At 50.5% G+C, this 24,378-nt stretch overlaps 5 protein-coding genes across 5 annotated transcripts; 3 read left to right on the top strand and 2 right to left on the bottom strand.

Annotated features, from left to right (window-relative positions):
* Positions 1 to 169: 169 nt before the first annotated feature.
* Positions 170 to 5,362, bottom strand: N7498_007435 (Cyclic peptide transporter; the record flags this gene model as incomplete). The annotated part of the gene is made up of 15 exons (XM_058454497.1): positions 170 to 404; positions 464 to 841; positions 954 to 1,037; positions 1,095 to 1,781; positions 1,844 to 1,894; positions 1,947 to 2,018; positions 2,073 to 2,196; positions 2,256 to 2,594; positions 2,645 to 2,807; positions 2,864 to 3,009; positions 3,145 to 3,618; positions 3,672 to 3,905; positions 3,965 to 4,244; positions 4,298 to 4,458; positions 4,588 to 5,362. The coding sequence occupies 15 exons, from the start codon at positions 5,360 to 5,362 to the stop codon at positions 170 to 172; spliced, it is 4,203 nt and encodes a 1,400-aa protein (XP_058306746.1).
* Positions 5,363 to 6,320: 958 nt separating this feature from the next.
* On the top strand, positions 6,321 to 15,391 carry N7498_007434 (non-ribosomal peptide synthetase; the record flags this gene model as incomplete). Its single annotated transcript, XM_058454496.1, has 2 exons — positions 6,321 to 12,464; positions 12,518 to 15,391. 2 exons carry the CDS (start codon positions 6,321 to 6,323, stop codon positions 15,389 to 15,391), a joined length of 9,018 nt encoding a protein of 3,005 aa, XP_058306745.1.
* A 614-nt stretch (positions 15,392 to 16,005) lies between these two features.
* N7498_007433 (mediator of RNA polymerase II transcription subunit 12) lies at positions 16,006 to 20,885 on the bottom strand (the record flags this gene model as incomplete). Its single annotated transcript, XM_058454495.1, has 4 exons — positions 16,006 to 19,335; positions 19,387 to 19,591; positions 19,641 to 20,238; positions 20,291 to 20,885. 4 exons carry the CDS (start codon positions 20,883 to 20,885, stop codon positions 16,006 to 16,008), a joined length of 4,728 nt encoding a protein of 1,575 aa, XP_058306744.1.
* Positions 20,886 to 22,350: 1,465 nt separating this feature from the next.
* On the top strand, positions 22,351 to 23,116 carry N7498_007432 (uncharacterized protein; the record flags this gene model as incomplete). The annotated part of the gene is made up of 8 exons (XM_058454494.1): positions 22,351 to 22,387; positions 22,445 to 22,495; positions 22,581 to 22,612; positions 22,668 to 22,684; positions 22,744 to 22,755; positions 22,815 to 22,912; positions 22,969 to 22,985; positions 23,039 to 23,116. 8 exons carry the CDS (start codon positions 22,351 to 22,353, stop codon positions 23,114 to 23,116), a joined length of 342 nt encoding a protein of 113 aa, XP_058306743.1.
* Positions 23,117 to 23,641: 525 nt separating this feature from the next.
* On the top strand, positions 23,642 to 24,378 carry N7498_007431 (translation initiation factor eIF1; the record flags this gene model as incomplete). Its single annotated transcript, XM_058454493.1, has 4 exons — positions 23,642 to 23,669; positions 23,908 to 23,982; positions 24,079 to 24,171; positions 24,230 to 24,378. The coding sequence occupies 4 exons, from the start codon at positions 23,642 to 23,644 to the stop codon at positions 24,376 to 24,378; spliced, it is 345 nt and encodes a 114-aa protein (XP_058306742.1).

The following is a 24,378-nucleotide window of genomic DNA, read 5'->3' as shown; positions in this document are numbered from 1 at the left end:
GTGTCTTTTGAGTGGTAGGTCAAAGATTTCGCGGGAAATCTCATTTTCACTTCGCGATAATTTTTTTTGGAAGATTACAGAAGGAGGCAACTCCTGATAGCAGAACGACAGATTAAATAGCCTATATATCACAATGTGGTGATAACCCAAAAACCCAGACATTAAGAGACTAGGTCAAGCCAGACGTCGAGCTCCCACTTGCATGAAGTTGTTTGAACAAACCTTCCCTTGCCTGAAGACTGCGTGGAGAGCCGAATTCAACAAGTCGGCCCTTTTCCATGACGGCCACTTTATCAAAGGACATAACGTTATGCAGCTTATGCATGATGCAGATAACGGTATGGTGCTGGAAATGTTGCTCGATGATTATATCAATCCGTTTTTCCATCTCGGCGTCGTCAATGCTGAGGACATGTTAGCCTTTGCTCGTAATTACGATAATGGCAATGCGCAATTGAAGTACCTGCTGGTAGGCTCATCCATGATCAGAATTCTACCGGGGTGACACAAGGCTCGCGCCAGACAGAAGAGCTGCCTTTGTCCGTGTGATAAGCTATCATCAGATAATTCGATATCCAGACCACCCTCCGCATTGATGAAATCCCATAACCCAACAGTTTGAAGAGCATCGATCAAGACATTATCATCATTAATTCGAGCATGCGGGTCCAGGTTCAGACGTACAGACCCATGTAGGAATATTGGTTCCTGGGTGATGGTGTTAAGCTCGGCTCGAATGCGAGGTTGTGGGATTTGAGATGCGTCGACACCACCGATGCGAATAGTTCCGTTGCGAATCTCCAGCATTTGCATAAGCGCCATGACTAATGACGATTTCCCACTAGTTGCCAGTTAGCGGTCGTTGTGGAATTCTATGTCGCAGTGAAATGCTGGAACATCTATGGCCCTGGGGCTGGCTGCGTCAAAGATGGATGAAGATGAATATTGCTTACCTTCCCGTCCTTCCGCACACCGCGACTCTCTCACCGGGTTGGATTTCTAGAGTTATATCTTCAATAGCATTGTTTTCGCCTTGACTGGATCAAATATAAGCAAAAGAACATCAGTTGTTTCGAGATAGTGATTCAATGTACCCGTGATTTCCAGAAACACCAATGAAGGATATTCTGCCTTCCTTCGAACAGTCATCTGGTGAATTCTCAGACTCCTTGTTGATATTCTCACGTGGAGTGTCTTCGACGAAGGATTTGATTCGGGATAAAGCACCAATCGATGTTTCTAACGTAGTCCACTGAGCGATCAATTGTTGTAGACTGCCACTGAAATTGACAATATTAAACAGCGCGACCCCCAAGAAACCAGTATTGGAGTTTCTTGCTATTGTCGTTGCGATAGAAACAACCAGAATGGCTATCGCAGCCACTAGAAGGTCCAATACTAGGTTCAACCATCGCTGTAAGCAGAACAACAGGTAGTAGGGCTGCTGTGATGCAGTCAGTGCTACCTTGTTTCGTTCCTGATAATGCTCCATCCAGCCAAATGCACGGATGGTCAAAAGCCCTGTATGCACTTCAAGAAGCTGAGATTGCAAAGGAGCCTTGAGTTCGATCTCTATAAGTCGGATGACACGAGAAGTGCGGAGATAGAACTTCTGAAGGAAGTACATTATCATGACGCAAAAGGGGACCACCAATGAGACATATCCGGATGACCCAGTGAATATGAGCACGGCTTCGGCGATACAACCAAGCATGGCAGTAACGGTGATGTCAAATGCAGAGGATAGCTCCTCATCAATAATTCCAAGGTCTTCGCTGAATCTAGAGAGTGGAGTGAGTTAGCATTCCAATATTTTTTCAACGTTCTAATTATCGGACCGAACCTATTGAGGGTTGTCCCAACATCAGTGGAGCTCAAGAAAGTAGGTTTTGCCCTATTCATTCGGTACGTGAGCAACAAGCCAACCAACAGAATATTCAACATACATGAACACTGTGTCTAACAAGGCTCGGTGAAACTTGGCCGCTGTCTTTGGTGCAATGATCATCTTGAAAATCCTTTTTTGACTATCAGCAAAAACCTTTCACGTATTTGAACTCGATCAATTGTACCATTCGAGAACAGCAAGTAATACCAAGGTCAAAATACCCAGACCGGCGTATATGCCTATCCAGTAGCCCAGTCGGGCGTTTGGATGCTGCGAGTTGCCGGCGGTCCACCACTCAAGCCAAATCTCTGCGGGAAATCGTGAGCAAAAAGCGAGATAAACACTTGGTGTCTCAAGGAATACTGACGAGGAAAGTTAAGCGCAACCATGAATGCAATAGCAAAAGCAAAGTATAGAATCACCAGTAGCCAACCAACGTTCCGAAAGTAAAACAGATAAACAGCCCGATCGCGATTCCTAGGCCGTTGAAGAGCAATGCGTTCTAGCTCTATGGTATGATCCAGAGGGAATGGCTCAGGTTCTTCTTCTTCGCCCACGAGCGCGTCATGCTCTTGGAGACTCGCAAATTGGTTGGTGGACTGAACATCAAGGCCGTCGGCAGAAATACTACTGTACGTCCCTTGCGCCACAAGCTGGCCTTGAGGACCGAGTACAATGACTGAATCGGCGTGCTGAAGAAGGGGCCCTAGATTTCATGATTAAAAATGAACAAGTTATGCAATACAATTGTCATACCGAATGTTGTGGCTAGCACGACCGTGTGCTTGTTTTTCTTCAACATGCCATCAGAGGAGAACAGGGAATGTAACATATGCTGCACAGTTCTTTGGTCAAGGCCAGATATGACATTATCGAGAATCAGGACCTTCTGTTTTGAGTACAACGCTCTGGCCAATGACTGGAAAGCAGATCAGCCATGAAGCAAAATAGTCACCGTAAAAGAAATCGACTCACCACTCGCATTTGCTGTCCACCACTTATCCGAGACCCTTGAACACCTACCCGAGTATAATGTCCTTCGGGCATGTCTCGAATATCCTCGTCCAGAGCACACGCCCGCAGAACCTCATTGTACCATAGCTCGTCCCATTCGCAGGTTCCTAGAATATTGTCCCGAATCGTTCCTGAAAACAACCATGCAGTCTGACTGCAGTATGCTGCCTGGAAAGAATTTGTCCACATGGTACCAGAGCATGGGATTTCATGCAACAGTAGCTGCAAAAAAAGCGACTTACCACATCCGATCGGACCAGTCACCATGGTCAACCTTTCTTCGTCGATTTCCAAGGATAGATTTTGGAGCAGAGGTAGTTTCATCTCGGGAAAAAGTCCGGATACGTTACGAAGAATGGCATATTTCCCAGGAAATGTCCGTTCAATGCTCACATGGCCTTGAATGGGTGAACGTTTATTTATACAACCTTTTTTATCTTCGGCGTACCCATACTCCGAATCACTTGGAGCATTCAATTGGCGCATCGGTTTCTCATCCCGATCAAGATATGACTGTATTCTCTGAAACCCTTTCACTACCGCTATCAGCTCTTCGCCGCCTCTTAACAGCGTAATAACTGGTGTCTCGAGGAGGGAGAACAGCGTAAGAGCGGAGAAAGCGATGGAGTTGGTTAAAGCTGTCGTATTATCCTTTTGTGAAAGCAGGCTGTATATGGCAAACCCGAGGATAGGCGCAAACGTGGCAGATGTGTAGGCTAGGATATTATATCAGGAAACGTGAGAAGGAAAATAGGTTATCTTGACTCACACATCACAACCACTAAAACGTCAAAAAGTCGGGCTGATCTGGAGCTCCTGATCTCCTCAGTTCTCAAATCCGATATCCCAGACGCAACAGGCCGTGAGATTCCGCTCATACGGATAGGTCTCATTGCAGCGAGTGCCTTGGAGGTCACAGATATGCGCTTTTCAATGGCATCCAGCCATGGTAGGTGGGCATTTCCCGTTGCAAGTGCCAAGGGCAGTCCCGCAAGCACGCAAACTAATCAATCAGCGGTTTGTTTTAAAGGAATCAGGTGAGGAGAAATCGACGAGACTTACCAACAACAAAAGCTGCAGATGCCAACGCGGCTGCATGGAGCAATCGAAACACCAGCCAGATGGCTAAACCCGCCTCGATTACACTGCTGTAGAACTCATGTAGGCCCAAGAGGCCCATACTGACCCATTCAACACCCCCTGTCAAATGCGTGATCCCCGCTGTGTCCGATATCTTGGAGTGTGGAAGTCGAAGCGTCTTTTGAAATATCATCGTGCTCAGACTGCCACGGACCATCGTTATCACACGATAGGTCTTGTGCTCAGAGATCGCCATGGAGATCTGCCAGAAATTGTCAACACTAGTCTCGATTCAAGCAGACCGAGTACACGTACTGCAAGACCTAAGTATACAATGCCGTACGCAGCTATCAGATAATAGGCCTCCGTGTGCGAATTTGGCCCTTGGGCCTCGGATAAGAAGTCCAACACGCGCTGAACCAAAAAAGGCTGCGCGAAGGAAAAGCCTATGTAGGCAAGGCGAGGTATCACTCCAGCTAGAATATTCCATTTGTAGTGCCAGAAAAAATCAATCAATAGCCCATGAGGCCGGCACCTGTCTACAGGCTCGTGTCAACTACCGGATGATCTGTCAGGATAGGCCAGGGCTGGCTGGAATTGCGTACCTTTTTTGTTCCAACTTTCTATCAGGGCTTCGGGGTCAGACGCCGAAACCAAATCGGCATCGAGGACATTGAGCGTGTCCTCCGAGAGAACGCCTCTGTAGCCTTTCCAAAGGAAAGGATTTACCCAGAGAAAGAGGCTACGGCTGTAGATACCAGACACTGCCTCGGGTATAGTATCTTGATATTGCTTTTTCAGAAACGGCCGCTTAGAGGTTCCCTCGAGCACAAGTATGACAGCCTTCAAACCCACACTTGCAGAAAGTAAAGACGCTATAATTGCGCTGGAAGAGCTCAACCAGAGGGTACGTACGCGAATCACATCGAAGACCAAGGAAAGACCGAGATAAAGACTGAGGATGGTTGATGGACGCAGTGATCGGCTGTGTTCGAGGTGACTTGCATAGAGAAATAACAGAAATGTTACTGCAATCACTGCAGTTCCTACAATGCTCACGGGTGTCTTGGATGCACTTCCAATGGCCATGGCAGCCAGGATGATGAAATGCAGAACAGCGTATAGTAAGATGGTGGTCAACTTCGCGACGTAAAGCCACGACCTTTTTACCTTGCGGGACCGGCCCTGCAAGCTGCAAATTCGTACCCCAAGAAGCAAACACGCAATAATTGCGGGAAGTATTGTCAGCACACTCTCCTCGAAGAGGAGGGTAAAGTCAAATCCTCCAAGGCACGATGAATGAACTAGGGGACCGAAAGCCGCCTCATCGCTTTCGAGGCATCTCCGCGACCTGACGACATGTAGATGGGACTCATTCATGGTCCCTTTCCTGCGTACGCCTGGACTGTCTCAGTGGGTGGTTTTTCATGCGCGAAACCAGGTTCATGCGCGAAACCAGGTTCATGCGCAAAAACAGGTTGCTGAATCTTCGCCGACGGGTTCAAGTGCAAGCGTAGTGTAGAATTGGACTTCCGTCATTTAGCAAGTTCTGGATGGCTCGAGTGCTGAAATACTTTGAATTGCCTGAATTGCCTGAATTGCCTGAGTTGCCTTCTGGGGATTTTTACGATAGCTTATCCCTCGTGCAATGAGTAAAGAGTGCTAGGAAGGCAGTCGTCACAACCAATGCAAGGGGCAACAAGGTACGCACTACCGCTTTACGCATTCTTCACCGTCCCCGTTCTACTGTAGCGAGCTAGGAGCTCCCAAAGACATGTTACTTTGCAATGGGATAGCAAAAAATACGATGATATGTCATCTGCAAAAGAGTTTACCTATAATATGCAGCCGACGGCTGCATGTTATGTGGTTGTTTCGTCGGCTGCATATTATAGGTTGTTTTCCGAGGTGGACCGGCGCTATGACCTGTATGGATCATGGGCAAAACAACTGTTCAATAACCTCTGATAAATGGAATGCGCCACACAACTCCATTCCCTCGTGTGGTGTTCGCAGGAACCCAAATCAATATAGCTCGGAACGAAGATCAACCATTTACTCTTTTTAACTTCGTGGAATGGCCCCTACGCACAGGGGCGGCCAATAATATCCCCTTACATTGCCCTCGCAGTAGACTGAATCGCGTATTCGTCATATAGCCACATTCCACGAGGCCACGCGCACTCTTTGATCAATATGCACATTCTATCTCGAGCCTAGACTATTATTACACGTGTATATAAGCACAGAGCAACACCAATAGTGCGGATATATATCTACAGCTTTACTTTTTCATGACGCCAATGAGTTCTTGTCATTCTAAACAACTTGACCCAGCATGAAGACCTTTTTGAAGAACTTATTAAATGCGGCTTTGAACGAAAGGGACCTGACCCAGTCGAACTCTCCACTTGTGCTGTCAGAAAAACATGATCCAGCACCAGCAGAGCCCCAACCCATTCAACTATCGGGACCCGAAAGGCAAATGCGAAGGCTGTGGGCCGAAGCCCTTGGCACCACAGCCGAGTATGTCGGGGTCGGAAGACACGACGACTTCTTTTTGTGCGGCGGCTCGCCTACTAGTGTCCTTCAATTGAGCCAGATCGCCCAGGAGGAGGGCCTTCGCTTAGACCCGCGAGATATTTTCGAAAACTCGCGCCTAACAGAGTTAGCAAAGCGACTTGAGAACCAGACTGTATCAACTCCAAATAAGGCCATTCCTCCCTTTTCGCTCCTGGGGTCTGCCACCGATTGCCAGGAAATACGCTATCATGCAGCCCAGCTGTGTCGTGTTAAGCAGAAGCAGGTCTTGGATGTTTTACCATGTACGCCTCTCCAAGCTGGGCTGCTGGCGCTCACGCACTTGAATGCTGGGAGTTACGTGGCCAAACATCTCTTCGAAATTGATCCCAGTATCAATGTAGAGAGCTTCCGCGCTGCGTGGGACCAGGTGGTAGCGATGAACCCTATCCTACGCACCCGAATGGTGACCTTACCAGGCCACGACATCGTGCAGGTGATCCTCAACGAGGAGATTCAATGGATTTTTGAGGATAGTCTTGAAATGTACCAACGGAGATTCTTGGCCGAAGAGTCCGCATTTAGCCTCGGTGACCCTCTTACCCGCTTTGTACTCATTGGAAGCGACACGCCGGGGCCTCGCTATTTTGTGTGGGAGACACACCATGCGCTCTATGATGGATGGTCTCAACCACTGATCCTGAAGGATGCTGAGCACGCTTACTACCAAGAAGCGGGTCCACGACTATCGTCCATGTCGGGATTAATACAGCATATTCAAAGGTTGGACCCTATCGAGGTGGCGCGCTTTTGGGCAAAGCTGTTCCAAGGTTCGGTTGGAGTTGGCTTTCCCGTCACAAACAAAGGTCTCTGTCTGGATAAATCCCAGGACAGGCAAACGATAACCCACGAGGTATCAAACTTGAAATGGGGCCAGAAAGTTTTTACCCCTACCACTTTTGTACGCGCGGCATGGGCAATCGTGCAAGCCAGCCGCACCAACTCCAGCGAGGCCATATTTGGCGTCACCGTGTCAGGACGGCAGGGAGCTCTTGCGGGGATTGAACATCTGGCAGGTCCCACTATTGCCACAGTCCCCGTTCGGGTCCAGGTCGACTGGACAGGGAGCATCAGTCAACTATTAGAGAGTGTACAGTGCCAAGCGGCCGACATGATACCCTTTGAGCAGACTGGTCTTCAGCATATTCGGCGCATCAATGACGAGACTCGGGCTGCTTGCGGCTTTCAATCACTTTTGGTCATTCAACCAAAAGATAAAAAGTCGGGAAATACTGACAAGAGACCCTTTCTGAGTAATATTCAAGATACCAGCAATTTGATGGATGAGCGTGACTCTGGAACCTATGCTCTTGAGATTGAGTGCGAACTATCATCAAGTGGATTACGGGTCCAGATTGATTTTGATTCCAACGTCATTCCTTCAGGAGACGTGGAAGAGATCATAGACGAGTTGCAGCATGTTGTGCGCCAATTGGCAAGCTTCAACGATGATACACAGAGATCAAATGCCCCAATTGCATCCGTGGTGACACCGACCAAATCAATGAGCCAAGTTTCCGAATGGAATGCGCAGTCTAGTCCTCCAGTTGAAGAGACTGTGCATTCCGTCATTGAGAAGCGCGCTAGGGAATCTCCACAAGCAATGGCAATATGTGCCTGGGATGGAGAGATTACATACCATCAACTAGATGAACTCTCCAGTCGATTGGCAGGTCATTTGGCTGGGATTCCAGTGGCTGGTACCCTAGTCACACTTTTGTTCGAAAAGTCCCTCTGGATGCCTGTGGCAGCACTTGCCGTGATGAAAGCAGGAGGTGCCTTGAATGCTCTCGAGATGAAACAGCCAGAGGAACGCCTTCGACAGATTGTGGCACAGACCGACTCTCCGTTATTACTTTGTTCTATTCAGAACGAGGAACTAGCTTCAAAGCTTCAACCCAAACGATTATTGGTAGTGGGAAACAATTCCGATGGAAGCAAAAAACCTCCAACTCAACTGCCTTTTGTCAATCCTGCAAGTCTTCTTTATGTGGTCTTCACCTCTGGTAGCACCGGAACCCCCAAAGGTGTCCAGATCACACATCGCAACATGCGCAGTGCTATCACTTACCAGCAAGCCGCATTGCAGTATAATGAAAAGTCCCGAGCGTTTGACTTTGCCAGCTATGGCTTCGATGTGGCGTGGTCTAATCTGTTCATGACGCTCACCGCTGGCGGGTGTTTATGTATCCCATCCGCTCATGAACGAGACAACGAACTGATTCGTTGCCTCGTTAAGTACAACATCAATCTCATGGATAGCACTCCTTCACTTGCTCGGACATTAGGCAAGGAGGTCATATCTCGCTTGGCCACGCTCATTCTCGGAGGGGAGGCGATGCTCCCCTCCGACGCACTTCTCGCAGGCGAGCGAACGACAATCATCAACGCATATGGACCTTCCGAGTGTACACCAACCGCTCTTATTTCCAAGTTTCACGCAGACGGTGTCAGAATCGGCCGTGGGCATGGTTCTTGCACCTGGATTGTTGATGCGGAAAACCCAAGCCGACTGGCCCCTGTTGGATCAGTCGGTGAGCTCTGGCTTGAAGGGCCGATCGTGGGCGATGGGTACCTCCACGACGCTGAAAAGACATCTATGGCGTTTATACGAGATCCACCATGGCTGCTGCGTCACGTCGGCCGAACCGGACGTGTGTACCGTACGGGTGACCTCGCTCGCTATGAATCAGACGGTTCACTTGTCTACATCGGACGGAAAGATCACCAGGTCAAAATTCGAGGCCAGCGAGTCGAACTCGGCGAAATAGAAATTACCTTGGAGCGGATCCTGCATTCCATCGGAGCCCGCGTAGTGGTCGAGGTTGTCCAGCTAACCAATGTGTCAACCTTGACTCTGGTGGGATTCGTGACACTTCCGGAGGTTGAAGGGATGATGGAGGCTGAACACGAAGTCGCAGTTAAACAGACAACGGATGGTTTGGCCGACCGGCTGGCCCAAACTTTGCCATCATATATGATTCCAACCGCATTCTTCTCATTGCCGGTTGTTCCGGTGACAACGACGGGGAAGACCGATCGACGTCAGCTTCGCGAGAAAGCTAGATCATTGTTGTTGGCTATACGTGCGAATGAAGCAGGCCAAGCAAGAAAAGACCAAGTATTCAATTCCACAGAATCTATTATCCGTGACGTTTGGATCGCTATCCTCAACCTGACAGAAGAAGAGACATCACTCGACGCGGACTTTGCGCGACTCGGTGGAGACTCAATCTCAGCCATGCAAATCGTTTCACGATGCCGAATGCACAATCTTCAACTGACCGTCAGCGACATTCTGCAAGCGGGTACCATCAGAAAACTAGCCGATCGCTGCAAAACACCACCGCTACGGCAGGAGCTGGCAGATATACTTGGGTGTGAAGACCCATCAGTTCCGTCGGAGCTCTCACCAATCCAGCAGGATTTCTTCGATCTCTATCCCGATGGTCTGAATCACTACAACCAATCCTTTTTGCTGGATCTTGGGAAGCCTGTCTCAGCACCCACGCTTAGGAATGCCTTGAGGGCGATAGTCTCTCGTCACCCGATGCTTCGTGCTCGTTTCCAAAAAGACCCGAACAACGGTTCCTGGCGGCAAAGGATTGCCGAAGACGGACTTGAGGCATTTGCCTTCGTTATCCATACCGTGGCTGACGAAGCGGCTGTTTTAAGCGCTGCGCAATGGCGACAAGAAAATTTGGATATCCGAGAAGGTCCTGTTTTTGCTTGTGACTTGTTTAATATTACCTCTGGTGTGCAAATGGTCTTGCTCTCTGCCCATCATCTGGTGATAGATCTTGTTTCTTGGCGCATACTATGGGGAGACGTGGAGGATCATATCAGACATGGGTCCCTCCGAGCTCCTCAGACAATGTCCTTTCAGAGATGGTGTGCAACCCAGGCCCGACTCGGTCAGACCCTCTCTCCACTTGAGGTCCTACCATATAGCCTACCTGACTCACAGCTTGGCTTCTGGGGTATCCCTTTGGAAGAAAATACATTCGATCAGTGCGAAAACTTGAATGTCACGGTTCCTGCAGACGTCACCACACTGCTGTTTGGCATAAGTAACAATAGCCTTCGGACTGAGCCCGTCGATCTGATGCTCGCTGCTCTGATACGTGGATTTGCTTTAACCTTTCCAGAGCGGTCTGTTCCTCCGGTATGGACAGAGGCTCATGGAAGAGAGCAGTTGGATGGCCAGTCTATGGATGTTTCAGAAACCATTGGATGGTTTACGGCAATCTTTCCTCTCGTGGTGCCCATCACATCAGCTCATTCACCTTCTCATGCCGTTCGGCTGGTGAAAGACACCCGACGAAAAATACCCGGAAAGGGCCAACCATTCTCTTCCTGTCGGTCTCATAGTGAATCGGGTCGTCAGATATTTGGAGGTCATTCTGTCGTCGAACTGGTATTCAACTTTACTGGAAGGTTCCAACAACTGGAGAGGGACGATGGAATCCTCAAGGAGTCACCATCGCCCGCAAATGAGGAGTCTGATAAGTGCCATTTAACTCAGGTTTCAGGCTCAGCCCAGCGTCCAGCTCTCATTGACCTCACGCTGGGTGTGATCAATGGGGAGCTCAACGTATCATTCACCGTTCACCAAAAGATGGATCTAGATCGGATTCACGAATGGATGCACCATTTCAATAAGGATCTTGAGGGTCTTTGTCGCGGTCTTTCACGAGCTCCTTCTGAGTTGACACTCGGTGATTTATCGATTCCTTCTTTATCGTATCGCGGTCTTGACGCTCTTTTTCAGAAAAGTCTGCCTCAAATGGGAGCCAAGGCTTCCTCTGTTGTGGATGTGTATACATGCTCGGCGCTGCAAGAAGGGATGTTACTCAGTGACATGAAGGGAGCCGCCTCATATCATTCTTTCACAGTTTGGCGTTGCGTATCGTCTGATGTCTCAGGGATAGAGACGAGAGTCTGCCCGTCATTGCTGGAACAGGCCTGGCAGAAAGTGACAAAAAGACACAGTATTCTTTCCTCCATATTTACGTTACACCCAGACGGTGATGGATTCATCCAAATCGTATTGGACAACCCTGTGATCCGTGTGTCCCAGATAATTCCTGAGGGTGACGATCCGACTACGGCTTTGCTCAACCTGGAGAAACCATCATTCGCTCCTAGTGAGCCACGGCACTCGTTCACCATCAGTCAATCAAGTACCGGCGAAACAATCTGTCGCTTGGATATAAACCACATATTGACGGATGCTCACTCTGAATCGATTCTTTTGGATGAGTTAGCTCTCGCATACGAAGGCTGCGAACTACAGACGGCACCCATGTTCTCTGAAATTGTACAATACAACAGCAAGACTTCCAAAGCAAAGGCTTTAGCCACCAAGGTGGCTAATTTGGAAGGGATTCAGCCTTGCAAATTCCCTATCTCATCCTTGCATTCGGGGCCAGCTCAACCCGTCAAATTCAGCGAGGTCTGCCATACCACTCCAGCCTTTCAGGTTGACCTCCCAGAGTTCTGCAAGAGCACTGGAATAATGTTCTCTTCTATTATGCACGTTGCTTGGGCCATGGTTCTCTCATACTACACCGGAATGTCTGATGTCTGCTTTGGATATGATGTCTCTGGCCGCGATGCTCCAATCGAAGGGGTAGACAGGTTGGTTGGACCCTTGGCAAATCTCCTCATCAGTCGCGTGCGCCTCAACGCTTCAGCACATGAGATATTGCATGCTGCCTCGATAAGAGCAGGTCAAGATTTGGCCTTCCAAAATGTCTCGATGGCGGACATTCAGCATCATTTGGGTCTTTCCGGACGGCAACTTTTCAACACATCGCTTTCAATCCATGACACGACCCCGAAGTGTCCACCCAACAGAAAAGTCTCATTTCAAGTTGTGAAAAGCGAAGATGTGCATGAGGTAGGGAGAATAATCTATATTAAATAAGATCTGGCTAACATTTTCCGGGCTAGTTTGACTTGAGACTGAATATCTCTCTTAATCATGGCCATCCAGACTATGTAATTGAGTTTCAAGAGCCTCATGTGTCTCATGAGGTTGCTGAGGAAGTGTACGGAGTCTTGATACAGGCGATTAATCACCTTTTAACAAGGACCGAAAACCACATCTCAGGACATGGGGAGTCTCGGGTATCGCAACGAGTGGACTCTGCCTCGACACTTTTTGGCCAATTCTTCACGCGAGTCGGGGGCATCGAAAGGCCAGTCGCAGAGGCATTTTGGAAGACTCAATTCACTGATATTCGAGGTTCCCATTTCCCTGCCATCCAGCCAACTGCCACTCACGACAGAATCTACAATAATGTGTCCTTTGAGATGAAGCAACTTTGTCTGACAGGCCATGATTTCACACCAGATGTGATTCTAAAAGCAGCTTGGGCCCTGCTTACTACCCGTCTGTCTAACTCAGACGAAAGCCTGTTTGGCACAGCAACTGCTGGCCGTGGAGCAGGTTCGATTTTGCCCATCCGCATTCTTGTCAATGGGGAAAAGAGCATTGGCTCCTTTTTGAGCCAGATCAGGCAACATGTTTTGGAACTTGGCCCCTTCATGCGGATGCGACTGGAGCAAGTGGCCTGCATATCGGGTGAGACTGCTTTGGCTTGCAAGTTACAGTCCATCTTGGTGACTCATCCTGGAGACGACTTTCAAACAGCCTCAAAAGCTATTGCTGCCCCAGAAAGCTCCTACGAGCTATGCAAACCATCACTGATATTTGAAGCTCGAGTTGAAGCCCAATCCACCCAAATCCAGACTACATTCGATCCTGCTATCGTGGATGCCCCTGGGGTCTCCCGGCTCTTACACCAGCTGGAACATGTTCTTCATCAGCTGGTCGATCTTGAGCTACGAGATAGGCTCCTTCAAACTGTGACTGTCGCAAGCGTTGATGATTTAAACACAATCTGGTCCTGGAATGCCACGTTGCCTTCTCCAGTCAGCGGCTGTGTCCATCACATGATTATTGAGAGAGCGAACCATTCACCCAATTCTGTGGCTATTGATGCTTGGGATGGAAGTATGACATATGGTCAACTTGACTTTGTTTCATCCAAGCTAGCCAGTCAATTGGTCTATAGAGGACTTGGTAGTGGAAGCATTGTTCCTCTCTGTTTCGAGAAATCGATGTGGATGCCAGTCGCTGCACTTGCAGTCATGAAAGCAGGCGCAGCATCTGTACTCATCGAGATGTCGTATCCGGAGCAGCGGATCCGCGCAATTATTGATCAGGTCTTTGCTGATTCAACAAAAAAGGTTATTTTATCATCTGCCCGCCATCATACTTTCTGCGAGCGCTTTGGCAGCAATCATGTGTTAGCCGTGAGCGAGGAGCTCTTAGACCAAGGTGTGATTTCCATCGCTTATGAGCCACCCTTGGTCCATCCGTCAGACGTGCTCTACATTGTTTTCACGTCCGGTACCAGCGGCAACCCGAAAGGAGTTATCATCACCCACCAAAACTTCTGCAGCGCCATTGCTTACCAGCGAGATCAGCTCGGCTTTGACAGCAACTCAAGAGTGTTTGACTTTGCATCAAATGCATTCGATGTGGCATGGCTCAATTTAATCAAGACGCTTAGCAGTGGCGGATGTCTTTGCATACCGTCTGCCGCAGAGCGTGTCGATGATCTCGGTGGCGCTCTGGAGAAATACAAGGCAACTATTGTCGACCTTACGCCTTCTGTTGCACGCACCGTCCAACCATCTGTCCTTTCACGGCTGACTACATTGATCTTGGGAGGTGAAGCAGTATCACCCAGTGATTTCAACTTGGTAGAGGGAGATACCAAGATCAAAGTCGCCTACGGTCCAGCAGAGTGTACCCCCACCAGTGCAATTCTTGACATCACTTCTTCCACTGAAGGGGGAATAGGACGTGCGGCAGGAGTATGCACATGGATCGTTGATCTTGAAAATCCAGATGCGTTGGCTCCCGTGGGTGCCCCCGGTGAGCTTTGGATTGAAGGCCCCATTGTTGGCCAAGGCTACCTCAACAACGTGGAAAAGTCTGCGCAGGCCTTTGTCCATGACCCGGTATGGCTGCAGCGTGGCTCCCCGGATGGCCAACACTCTTCCCGATCTGGCAGATTATATCGCACTGGCGATGTAGTCCGGTACAACGGCGATGGCTCCCTGGTCTTCCTTGGGCGCCGGGACTCGCAAATCAAGATCAGAGGCCAGCGGGTAGAGCTGGGAGACATCGAGAGTCATGTTCGTCGAGCCATTGGGACCATGAGTGATGAATATGCAGCCGATATGCAAGTGGCTGTGGAATACCTTCAGTTGGATGGGTCATTGGATAAGTCGCTTGTTGCATTCGTCAGTCTGGAGAAAGATTCACCGATGTTGTCTTCCGATGATCTCAACAGTGCCGTTCAGCGCCTAGCCGCCCAAGCCACGGAGCAGCTCGCAGGAGAGCTCCCTAATTATATGCTGCCATCTGCGTATATACCTATTCAAACGATGCCAATCTCCACTACTGGCAAAATTGACCGACGTCAACTCCAGCAGATTGGAACCTCATTCAGCATAAGCGATGTTGGCAGACTTTCAGGGCAGGCCACCAAAACACGCGCGCCAGAAACAAAGACTGAAATACTGATGCAAGGTCTCTGGGCAAAGGTCCTCCAGATCGACCAAAACCAGGTAACTGCTGGTGATAACTTCTTCCAATGCGGTGGTGACTCTATTGGGGCGATGCGGCTTGTGGCCTTGGCGCGCTACGAGGACCTTACCTTCTCAGTCCGCGACGTGTTCCAGCACCCTGTTCTTTTTGATTTATGTGGTCAATGCCGGACTGGACTTGACAGGACTGATGCATGCTAGTTTATGTCTACAACACTAGAGCCCACTTCTAATAGCATGTTTTACTTCAATCGAAGCCTAGTATTTCCCGTCTTTTTTGCGCGTGGCCTTGGTTTGTACTTCCCTATAACGCCATCCATCTGTTTCAATTGTTCTGTATAGGCCAGCTATCAAGGATCCATTAATCGACTTCAATTTACGGGAAACTGGAGAATATCTTGGACCACTAAGAGATTTAGAGCGGCACAAAGCCCCAATACCAAATATAATTGGATATAAAAAGATGAGCGTATGCTATGATAAAAACCCCAAACAAGAACAGCCAGGGCCTATGACAAATTGAACCCAGTCCCAACAACGCCGAGATATGAAAAGATGAATATATATATACAAAAAGACTAAAATGAATGCGCGGCCAATGCGTGCATGACAAATGACAGATACCAACCCCTTGTGACGCAATTTGTATGAATGAAGATCCCAAAACGGCAATGCAAGTGCTTAGGCTAAGATGAGTCGTGGTGAGAATGCTTGCTATAGGAAGGGAGTAAATGCAGGCGTTTGAGGATGAGTTGAGAAAGGGAGACGGGGGCAGATGTGGTGGTAAGATGGTAAGGGCGGATGAAGAGAGCAGTCTAGACCCTGACGCGTCGCGCATCGAAATATCCCAAATTCACAGCCGTGTCATTTGGACCCACGAAAGGAGCCGCATCTTCCAAAAGCTCCCAAGGCCGAATTGGATACGGACCAACAATCTTCCCACCGCGTTGGAGACGAAGCCGACTCGTCAAGCAATTCGACCCTTCGCTCGCACCTGCAGACAGTACTGACGATGAAGGCGGTTGCTGTGTAGAGCCAGAAGCAGAATTGGGGAAAGTGGCAGGCGTGGGAGTGGGAGTTGACGTGGAAGCGGATGGAGAGGGAGCCGACGCAGGCTGAGCGAGAGCAGCTGCATGAGAATCCACCATCGGGCCTAGGAGGTAGAGGAAGCGGGAGTCGTTTTGAAGGGGAACGAAGGGCGGACATTTCTCCTTGAGGAAGCGGGTGCATTGGTGGCGGACTTCGTCTGGGAAGAGATCAATCAAGGAGGCGGCGACGTCTAGGGCGTGGGTTTGTAATAGGATGCCTGGACAGGGGCGGTAATCTTCGACTGCGCCGGAGCGGGGAAAATAGTCTGCTCCTGGGAAGAGGCGTAGAACATCGCCTGGAAGACGAGAAAGCGCAATGCAGAAAATTGAGATCAAGAGTCGGGATTGCTCGTGGGTAGAATTGATCTTCAGGGCGGGAGATGGCTGCATGAACGAGGCGCGGTGGAGGACGACCATTCTCAAGAGGGCTGAGAACCAGAAGGCAAGAGAGCGCTCGAAATTGGTTCGTGCCTGGTTGGCTGCGGGTTCAGAGTGATGTTCACCGTTGAAGTTGGCTCGCATGGTGATGATCTTGTGAAGAAGCAAGTCCATCTTCTCCACGAGGACCGAGGCAACCGACGGACTCCCGGATTCTGGGATGCTGCTGGCCAGCTGCTCAATGATGGTGAGATACAGTTTGGCTGAATTCAGGGATGTCACGTCATGCGGCGCTGTGAGGGCATCATTGGGCTCGTCGAAAAGCGGGATAGCGAAGAACTCCTTCTCGGCACATTCACGTATCTGGCGTACTGCGTCTGGGTTCATGAGAGCAACGAGATCGACCCAGTTGAGGTTGTGCGCACGGGAGCCTGCCACGACACTCTTGAACATCGCATCGACGATGCTGTTGCGATCTTCTTTGTCCGGGTCTCCAGTGAAGAGAACTTGAAGCTTCAACTGGCAGAATGGAAGTGAGAAATCATCAGTCGTACCTGCAAGCTTCTCGACCTCTGAGATCACCGAGTTCCCTTGTTGTGGATCTACTCCGAGCAGAAGATCGAGTGCCTTTTGGAGAACACCCGTAGCTGCCGGGTATTGATCGACAAGCTTCTGCACGCAGTTCTGGTCCGCACATTCGGGGTTTCGCACTAGCAGTTTCCTCAACAGCGTGACCATAGATGCCTCCAAGTCCTTTCGCTTGTTATCACCAGCGCTGAGATACGCCGCAGCATCGCAGACAATTCTCAAGGCCTCTTCGGAGTTCTTGGAAAGGAACTCTTGTTGCGCCAATTGGAATCGATAGGAAACCAGATCGAGATACTCGCCATCAGCCGTGCGAGACACGAGAAGTTCGACAAGATCTGCAGGCAATTCCTTCGCATTGAGAATCGGCGTTGAGGAAGACCCGAGCCTCCTGAGCAGGGACAAGAACGACCGAATCGTGACGCATCCGACCCCAATCAGAGATGGAAGCATACGGAGCAAGGTGGCGCGATCAGGATACCGGAGATGACCACAAACCCAGCGAGCAAGAATTCCATCGAAATGCTTGGGCTGGAAAGACCGCAACCGCGCCAGATAGCGGCAGGTGTCGTTAGCCGAGAGTTTTGCTTTGCCATCGTCTGACTCCATTTGCTTGGTCAGAGTGTTGAATATCGAGTCCAAAGTAGACTCGTCCATGAAATTGCCAGACAGGAGAAGCTGATCCAGCTTTTCACCGAACAAAGGGTCCGTGTCGACAAGAGTGTCAGCGATGTGGTCGGATACAGGCGAGGAAGCAGCAACACTCGACTTATTTTCCATGCGAGAAAGGTCCTGGCGAAGAATGGAAACAGTGTTGAGCTCACTGGGGATCCGTAGACCAAGTTCAATGAGCGAGAACATTAGATCCAGACTAGGCGTGCCGAAGCGCTTCAGGCCCGCATAAGCATCGACGAGCTTGCGGAACAGGTCGGTTGTAGCACCAATTACGGACAATGAATCAAAATGGCAATTCGTGGTATCAGCAACCGACGCGAGAACAGTACTGTCATCGGAGCTCGAGGCACACTTTAACACATCTGCCAGCATAGAGATGTCACCAAAGGTTTCCAGAATGTCGCGGACACGGTAGAACTCATCCGGCGTCAGGGCGGAGGTCGATAGGACTGCATCACCTGGGAGACTGGGTCGGATAATTGCAGTCTCACTAGTATGTTCAGTGACCCCGCGTCGCAGCCACTGGCTGATTTGAGCCTTTACGGCCCAGGTCAAGTTCACAGGCAATGAATCGAGCGACAACTCATCATGCATGTCCATATCAAAGATCCCCGGAAGACGACGGCTGATGAGATCCTTGACATTGGCAACCATTGCAGTCTCTTGCGAGACAGACAACCCGATACGGGCCAACAAAGTGCTGCGCAGGTTGCCAACATGTTCTGGAAGGCGGCTGATGGGCAATTGGGCTATCAGACCAAAATCACATGGCAAGTCGCGCACGGTTTGCCCTTCACTTGGGGAGTGGCTAGTGGCACCTTTTGCCATGAGCCATTGCAAGTATCGACCAACCGAGAATGTCTGTGACCTGACAAGCTCGGAAATGACATGGTATACGTTTTCCATGTTCAGTTTCTTGCTATCCCGGAATCGGGTGAGGAAGGACAGAATATGCCCGTCCACATCCACGCCGCATGACTTCCACTTTCGCAACAACCGAACGCCAACGTAGACTCGGCAGATGCCGTGGCGGAACGGGGTCGCAAGCCATTCCAGTAGCTTGGAGACTAAAATCGGCTTGTCGTCGACGGCTTCCAAACAAGCGGATGAGACGGAAGCAATGTCCTGCGCAGAGCAGATAGAATCGAGGAGACGGATAATGTGTTGGTGAGGGGAACGGTGTGTGGCTTGTTTCGAGTTTCGGGGTCTCTGAACTCGCGCATTGCGTTCTGCAATGCTCTGGAACAGGGCCCTATCCACTTTGTCCGAGAGGTTCAGGCATGATGAGACCTGATGCTTGTACATGTCCCAGGTATTCGGCAAAATCATGGATGAAGTATGTCCATGAACAAGCTTTTTGATAAATCGAGATAGCCGGTCGACAAGAGGATGAAGGGTTTCCAATTTGGCTTCAGTGGACTATTCCCGGGTTAGTTTGAATTGAAACGATATAAGGAAATATCCACATACCAAACGCAGCTTCGCAAGCAGAATTTCGGCCAAGCGCCTGCCCCTACGCCTATACCGCATGATGTTGTTCCAGTATATGCCAAGCATCAAAAGCCAAACAGGCACGGTGGAAAGAGACGCCGCTTCGAAGGAGGTCAGGAACCACTCGATAAAATGATCGTGGTCCAGTAAGTTCTCAAAGAACAGGCGGGCGGTCAATCCGATGCTAAAAGTCTGTTAGGTAAAGTCACGCCGTGAGCATAGATTCGACATACGCATAGGTCATCCGGGCTTTCCAACCCGCCGACTTGGGAGAACTAAACACCCCCTCAACAAATTGGTGAACGTTGGTTGTCCAGTCTCGCACCCATTTTGCTTCCAAGCCCACAGCCAACGCGCCACTGGTACCTTTCCGTTTAAACGCACGGATCTCATTGGCACCCACACACTTCGCAAGCCACACAGCCCTGGCCACTGGAATCCACTTGCCTAGACATTGGTCCAAAAGAACCTTGCCTCGGATACCGTGGGGGATGGTCCGGCTCAGCTTGCGCAGCGGTACAGATGGATTGGCAAGATCTCGGAGCCAGGCCTCCCGTTTATTGTCGGTGAGGGTGACTCTTGGTGGGGGCTTGAAGCTCGATGGCGCATGCACCGTGTTGTATTTCTGTCGTTTCTCCAAGGCAGCGGCAAAGACGGAGGAAAGCACGTGCAGGCTCGTGCGGTGTTTTAATTGACCATATAATGCAGGGCGAGCCGTGTTGGATTCATTCTGAGAGACCTGCGTACGATCATAATATCCTTGCTTCGCGGTTTGCTCATTTAGAACGTCTTCGGGATGATTACCGGTCCATGGGGTGAAATCGGCAACTTCTAAATACAGACATTAGCTATGCAGCCATTCCTGGGGAACGCCTTCACTCACTCTCGCCCTTGAGTATTGGAGCCACAGAAGGGGTTTGAATGCGGTACGGAGTTGTCTGGACCTTCTTGTCCGGAGAGCTGTCCCGAGATCTGGACCCGGTAACTTGACGATCGGGTACGGCGCTACACCAAGGCTGAGCAGGAAACGGGGGCGGCGAAGATGGTCTGGATCCAGTCGCGTTATCACCCCGGCTCTCGCTGCCCGGGATTTCCGACATGACAGCCTGGAAAGACCATAGCGGACGGCCGCGCCAGGAGAGGGGAGGTCGCGAGCCCGCGCTTCCTGGGGTACTCCTTGCCTCGGCACTATTCACTATCACCGCATCCCCCACATTCGATCCACCAGAAATATCGAGCTTAGGTCGCTTCGGCGGAGGTTCCCTGTCGTGGGACTCGAGTCCACCCGTCAGGTCGACGACGGCAGACTGACGAGTCTTGGGTGGCGGCTGGGCTTGCGACGGAGCCGGCTGGAAGACGTCCGAGGGAGGATCATACTGGCCAGACATCTGCGCCAGATCAATCCGTCCGGGACCACCATTGAATGATCGCATCTGGTGGCCCCACGATTGGCCGCCGGCAGAGGAATGGGGTATCATCTTCGGCTCATTTTGGATCGGTGTATAGTTGGAGTGGTGTCATTTGAATCGCCCAAGAGTCGGCAGTAGAAAGGAAGGCTCGCGATATGTATCGATTGAAATGCAAGATGCGAAATGGAGGATCTCGAGTCGTTCAAAGCATCGGGTGCCCTAGGTTCGCTAGGAGATGATTGACCACCTCGGTAGACGTGGCGGGCTGGTGAAGGGCGAATCGGGGTTAAGGGCCCTACCGCTTGGGTCCTCGGGTAGGAGAAAGGGAGAGGAGGGTTAAAAATCGGATCAGATTAAACAGTAAAGAGTAGAGAAGAAGGCGTTATCGGGGAAGGTGTTTACGGATAACGTAAGTCACGGGCCAAATCAGCACTCCGTCGCCCTCCGTTCGTCTCCACTAACGATCGACGGGGGGTTTTTCTACCTCCACATTTGGTATTGCATGATTGTGGTATGTTGTACGCGACTGTTACGGGGTACAGGTTTCATGCCTATGCCGAGTTTCTATTCCGTATGCAATTAGCAACGTCCCCAAATTCGGGTTTACTAAACCCTTGGGCCGAGTCGTTGCCGAGCGCCTACATAGGAATCGGACCAAATGGACTAAACGGGCTAAATGGGTTAAACGGGCCATTGACTACGGAGTACTATCGATGGAACTAAATCTAGCGACGGAATCTCGGGTGATACATCGCCCACGCCCCGTCAGGTATCGGCTAAGGTATCGGAAGGTGCCACAGCAACCTTTTTTCGTACTCCTGGGCCCCCAGATAACTCCGTCGGCTACGGCTAATGGCCTCGCATCCGCCTTCCTCAATTAGCCCATTCCTTGTCCCTTCAAGACCACACCGCGGAAGCCGGATCAGCCCCGTGTTGTGACCAAAGCAATCAACCTGGGCTCCGGGCTCGTTCCGGGCCGCTTTCTTTGTTCTATGGGCGCTTTTGTTTGTTCTCCGAACGCTTATCTCGCGGGGTCTGTCCACATTCCGTCTCGGCCCACTGTTGGGTCGTTGCATTACACGTGAGGCTATCATACGGTCTGGCTATCATCGGTGGGGGCTCCGGCCAAGATCGGTGGCACAATGATGGACATGTCTTCGGAGATGCCATGTCGTGCACGCTCTGCATCTCGAATACATCTGCTAGGGGGTCGACCGACCTACGACGAGTAAAACCATCACGTCGACCGCCGCATCAATGTTCTCGCCTTTCTCACCGACATCTCGTCGCGTCGTGAGATCTGCGATCGCCGAGTGCAGCGATCCGATTCGACGGATTCAATCCTCGACACGTAGCACACGTAGATAAACAATTGATGATAATCACGATCACGATCCGTATGCGTAGCAGTGCAGTCCCCACGATTTCCGGAGTTCCCCATGCATCGAGTCTAGTCCCGCTCGGGCAGGGACTCTTGGCACTGGGGGGCGACTTCGAGACTTCCCAACTCCCACCCACCACCACTCAATTCACAATGGCGTCAAACAAGGACATGCGGAGGGCTGATCTTGGTACGTCTCCGTCCAAACTCTCTACCCAGTTCTCTGGCTAATGTGACACCATCACAGCGATCCCCTACGTCGACCCGCCCAAGAGCAGCAACGATGGCGACATCTCCGGTACGCATCCACACCACCGGTGGCGCATCGCACCGTGAGCGGGACAAAAAAGGAGAATGAGGATCTGACTGGCATTTCCAAATAGGCACCATGTCGAGCACCATGCCGATGGCAGCGGTACGTGGATGGCGCCCGGACCTCCCAGGACTTTGCTAACATGCGACCATTCTAGATGTTCACACGCAACAGGTGAGCGGGATGAGCTCTTGATTGAATCAGGCAACATTGCTAACAGCAGCGCGATACAGAATGATTGGATGGTGAGCACCTTCCGCTCCTACGTCCCCAGATACGTCCGAGTCCTCTAACGCTGATCCAGGGTGTCCTTCGTCTTCTCCCTCCAGTCCTGGCTCGGCGAGTCCGAGGAGCAGAAGAAGACTGCTGCTACCCCAGGCTATCTGTCCGTTGGGATGTCCCGTTCGTGATCCCCTCCCTTTTTTTGGATGAACCGAGCTAATCTCATGACACTCTAGTGATGGCCCTGATTGTCGTACGTTTATCTCCAACTGTCCACCCGCGATACCATCCTAACCATTTCGACAGACCTACTTCCCTCTCTTCATGCCTCCACAGGCCGCCAAGGGTGCAACCGCTGCTGGACCCCCTGCGCCCTCTCCGTGAGTCCGAGACCGAGTCCTCGAACCTCTGTGATACCTTTATATGCGACTTCTACGAGTATAATACTATTCTCTGTATCTCTTATTTCAAGTCACTCTGGTTGCAGATGCTGTCAACTGCTGCTCGTCAGATCAGGCATTTCAGTAGTGGGATGTCGGTGTGCTCGTGGGTTCGTGCTGTACCAATACACCAAAGGCTTCATTTCTTGTAGTCACATACGGCGACAGTTTAATTTCATTAATTCAAGAGCATTGAAACAGAATATCATCTAAAAGACAGGTAAACCCGTGGGAGTGTGAAATGTGCTGTACAAAAGGCCAGAGACAAGCTTAGTCACACACCGCCTTCCCCACAACGTGAGCGGGCTCAAAAGGCTTTGCCGCTCTTCTCTCTGATTCTTCTTCGACCATCAATTCAACCCACTCTTCTCTCTCGCCACAGTTCCTCCTCACAGAGATATAACATCTCCCCTCCCGCTTTCCTTACAAAAACCGCTTTCAAGGGCTTTCACGACAAAAGGCCGAGTTTATGTCCATCGAAAACCTCAAGTCCCATGGTAAGTTGGGTCGCCACTTTGCCCTCCCCCGGTGAGCGCGTGTCGAGTCCGCCTCAACCCAACCGCTCTCTGGCCTCCAGGTCCTGTCAGGCCAGTCAAAGAGGCTTCTCACAACTGCCTACAAAACCTGGCTGTCTATGTTTGCGGCGCTCATCGCTCAGCCTCAGCGCCTCGGCGTGGATCGCTGCGGCGGGGTAAATTTAGTACTTGACCGGGGCTAACAAAGTCTTTCTCACAGACCCCTTCGCCGACGCCGACGAAGACACCGGCGAGACTAAACAGTCTCAAGACTACATCCACATACGGATTCAGCGTACGTTCCCATATTCCCTTTTTGCCGTCGACTGTCACGGTCGCCCCGCATCGGCAATTTACAGGGGGCTTGTGCTAACCGCCGTTTCACATACAGAGCGCAATGGTCGTAAGACTCTGACCACTGTTCAGGGTCTTCCTAAGAAGTTCGACCAGAAGAAGATTCTCAAGGTCATCAAGAAGAAGTTTGGTATGTTCATCGCCGTCGCCTCTTTTAGTCATATCGACGGTTGCTAACCCAAATTTAGCCTGCAATGGCACCATCGTCGCAGACACTGAGATGGGTGAGGTGATTCAGCTGCAAGGAGATCAGCGTAAGGATGTCCAGGAATTCTTGACCGACAAGAAGGAAGGCCTCGAGCTTGATGCCAAGACCATCAAGGTCCACGGCTTCTAA

The sequence above is a fragment of the Penicillium cinerascens genome (assembly GCF_028974065.1).
Source record: "Penicillium cinerascens strain IBT 15544 chromosome Unknown contig_9_segment0_segment0, whole genome shotgun sequence".
In the NCBI taxonomy this organism is placed as follows: Eukaryota; Fungi; Ascomycota; class Eurotiomycetes; order Eurotiales; family Aspergillaceae; genus Penicillium; species Penicillium cinerascens.
This window is presented reverse-complemented; position numbering and strand designations above follow the sequence as displayed.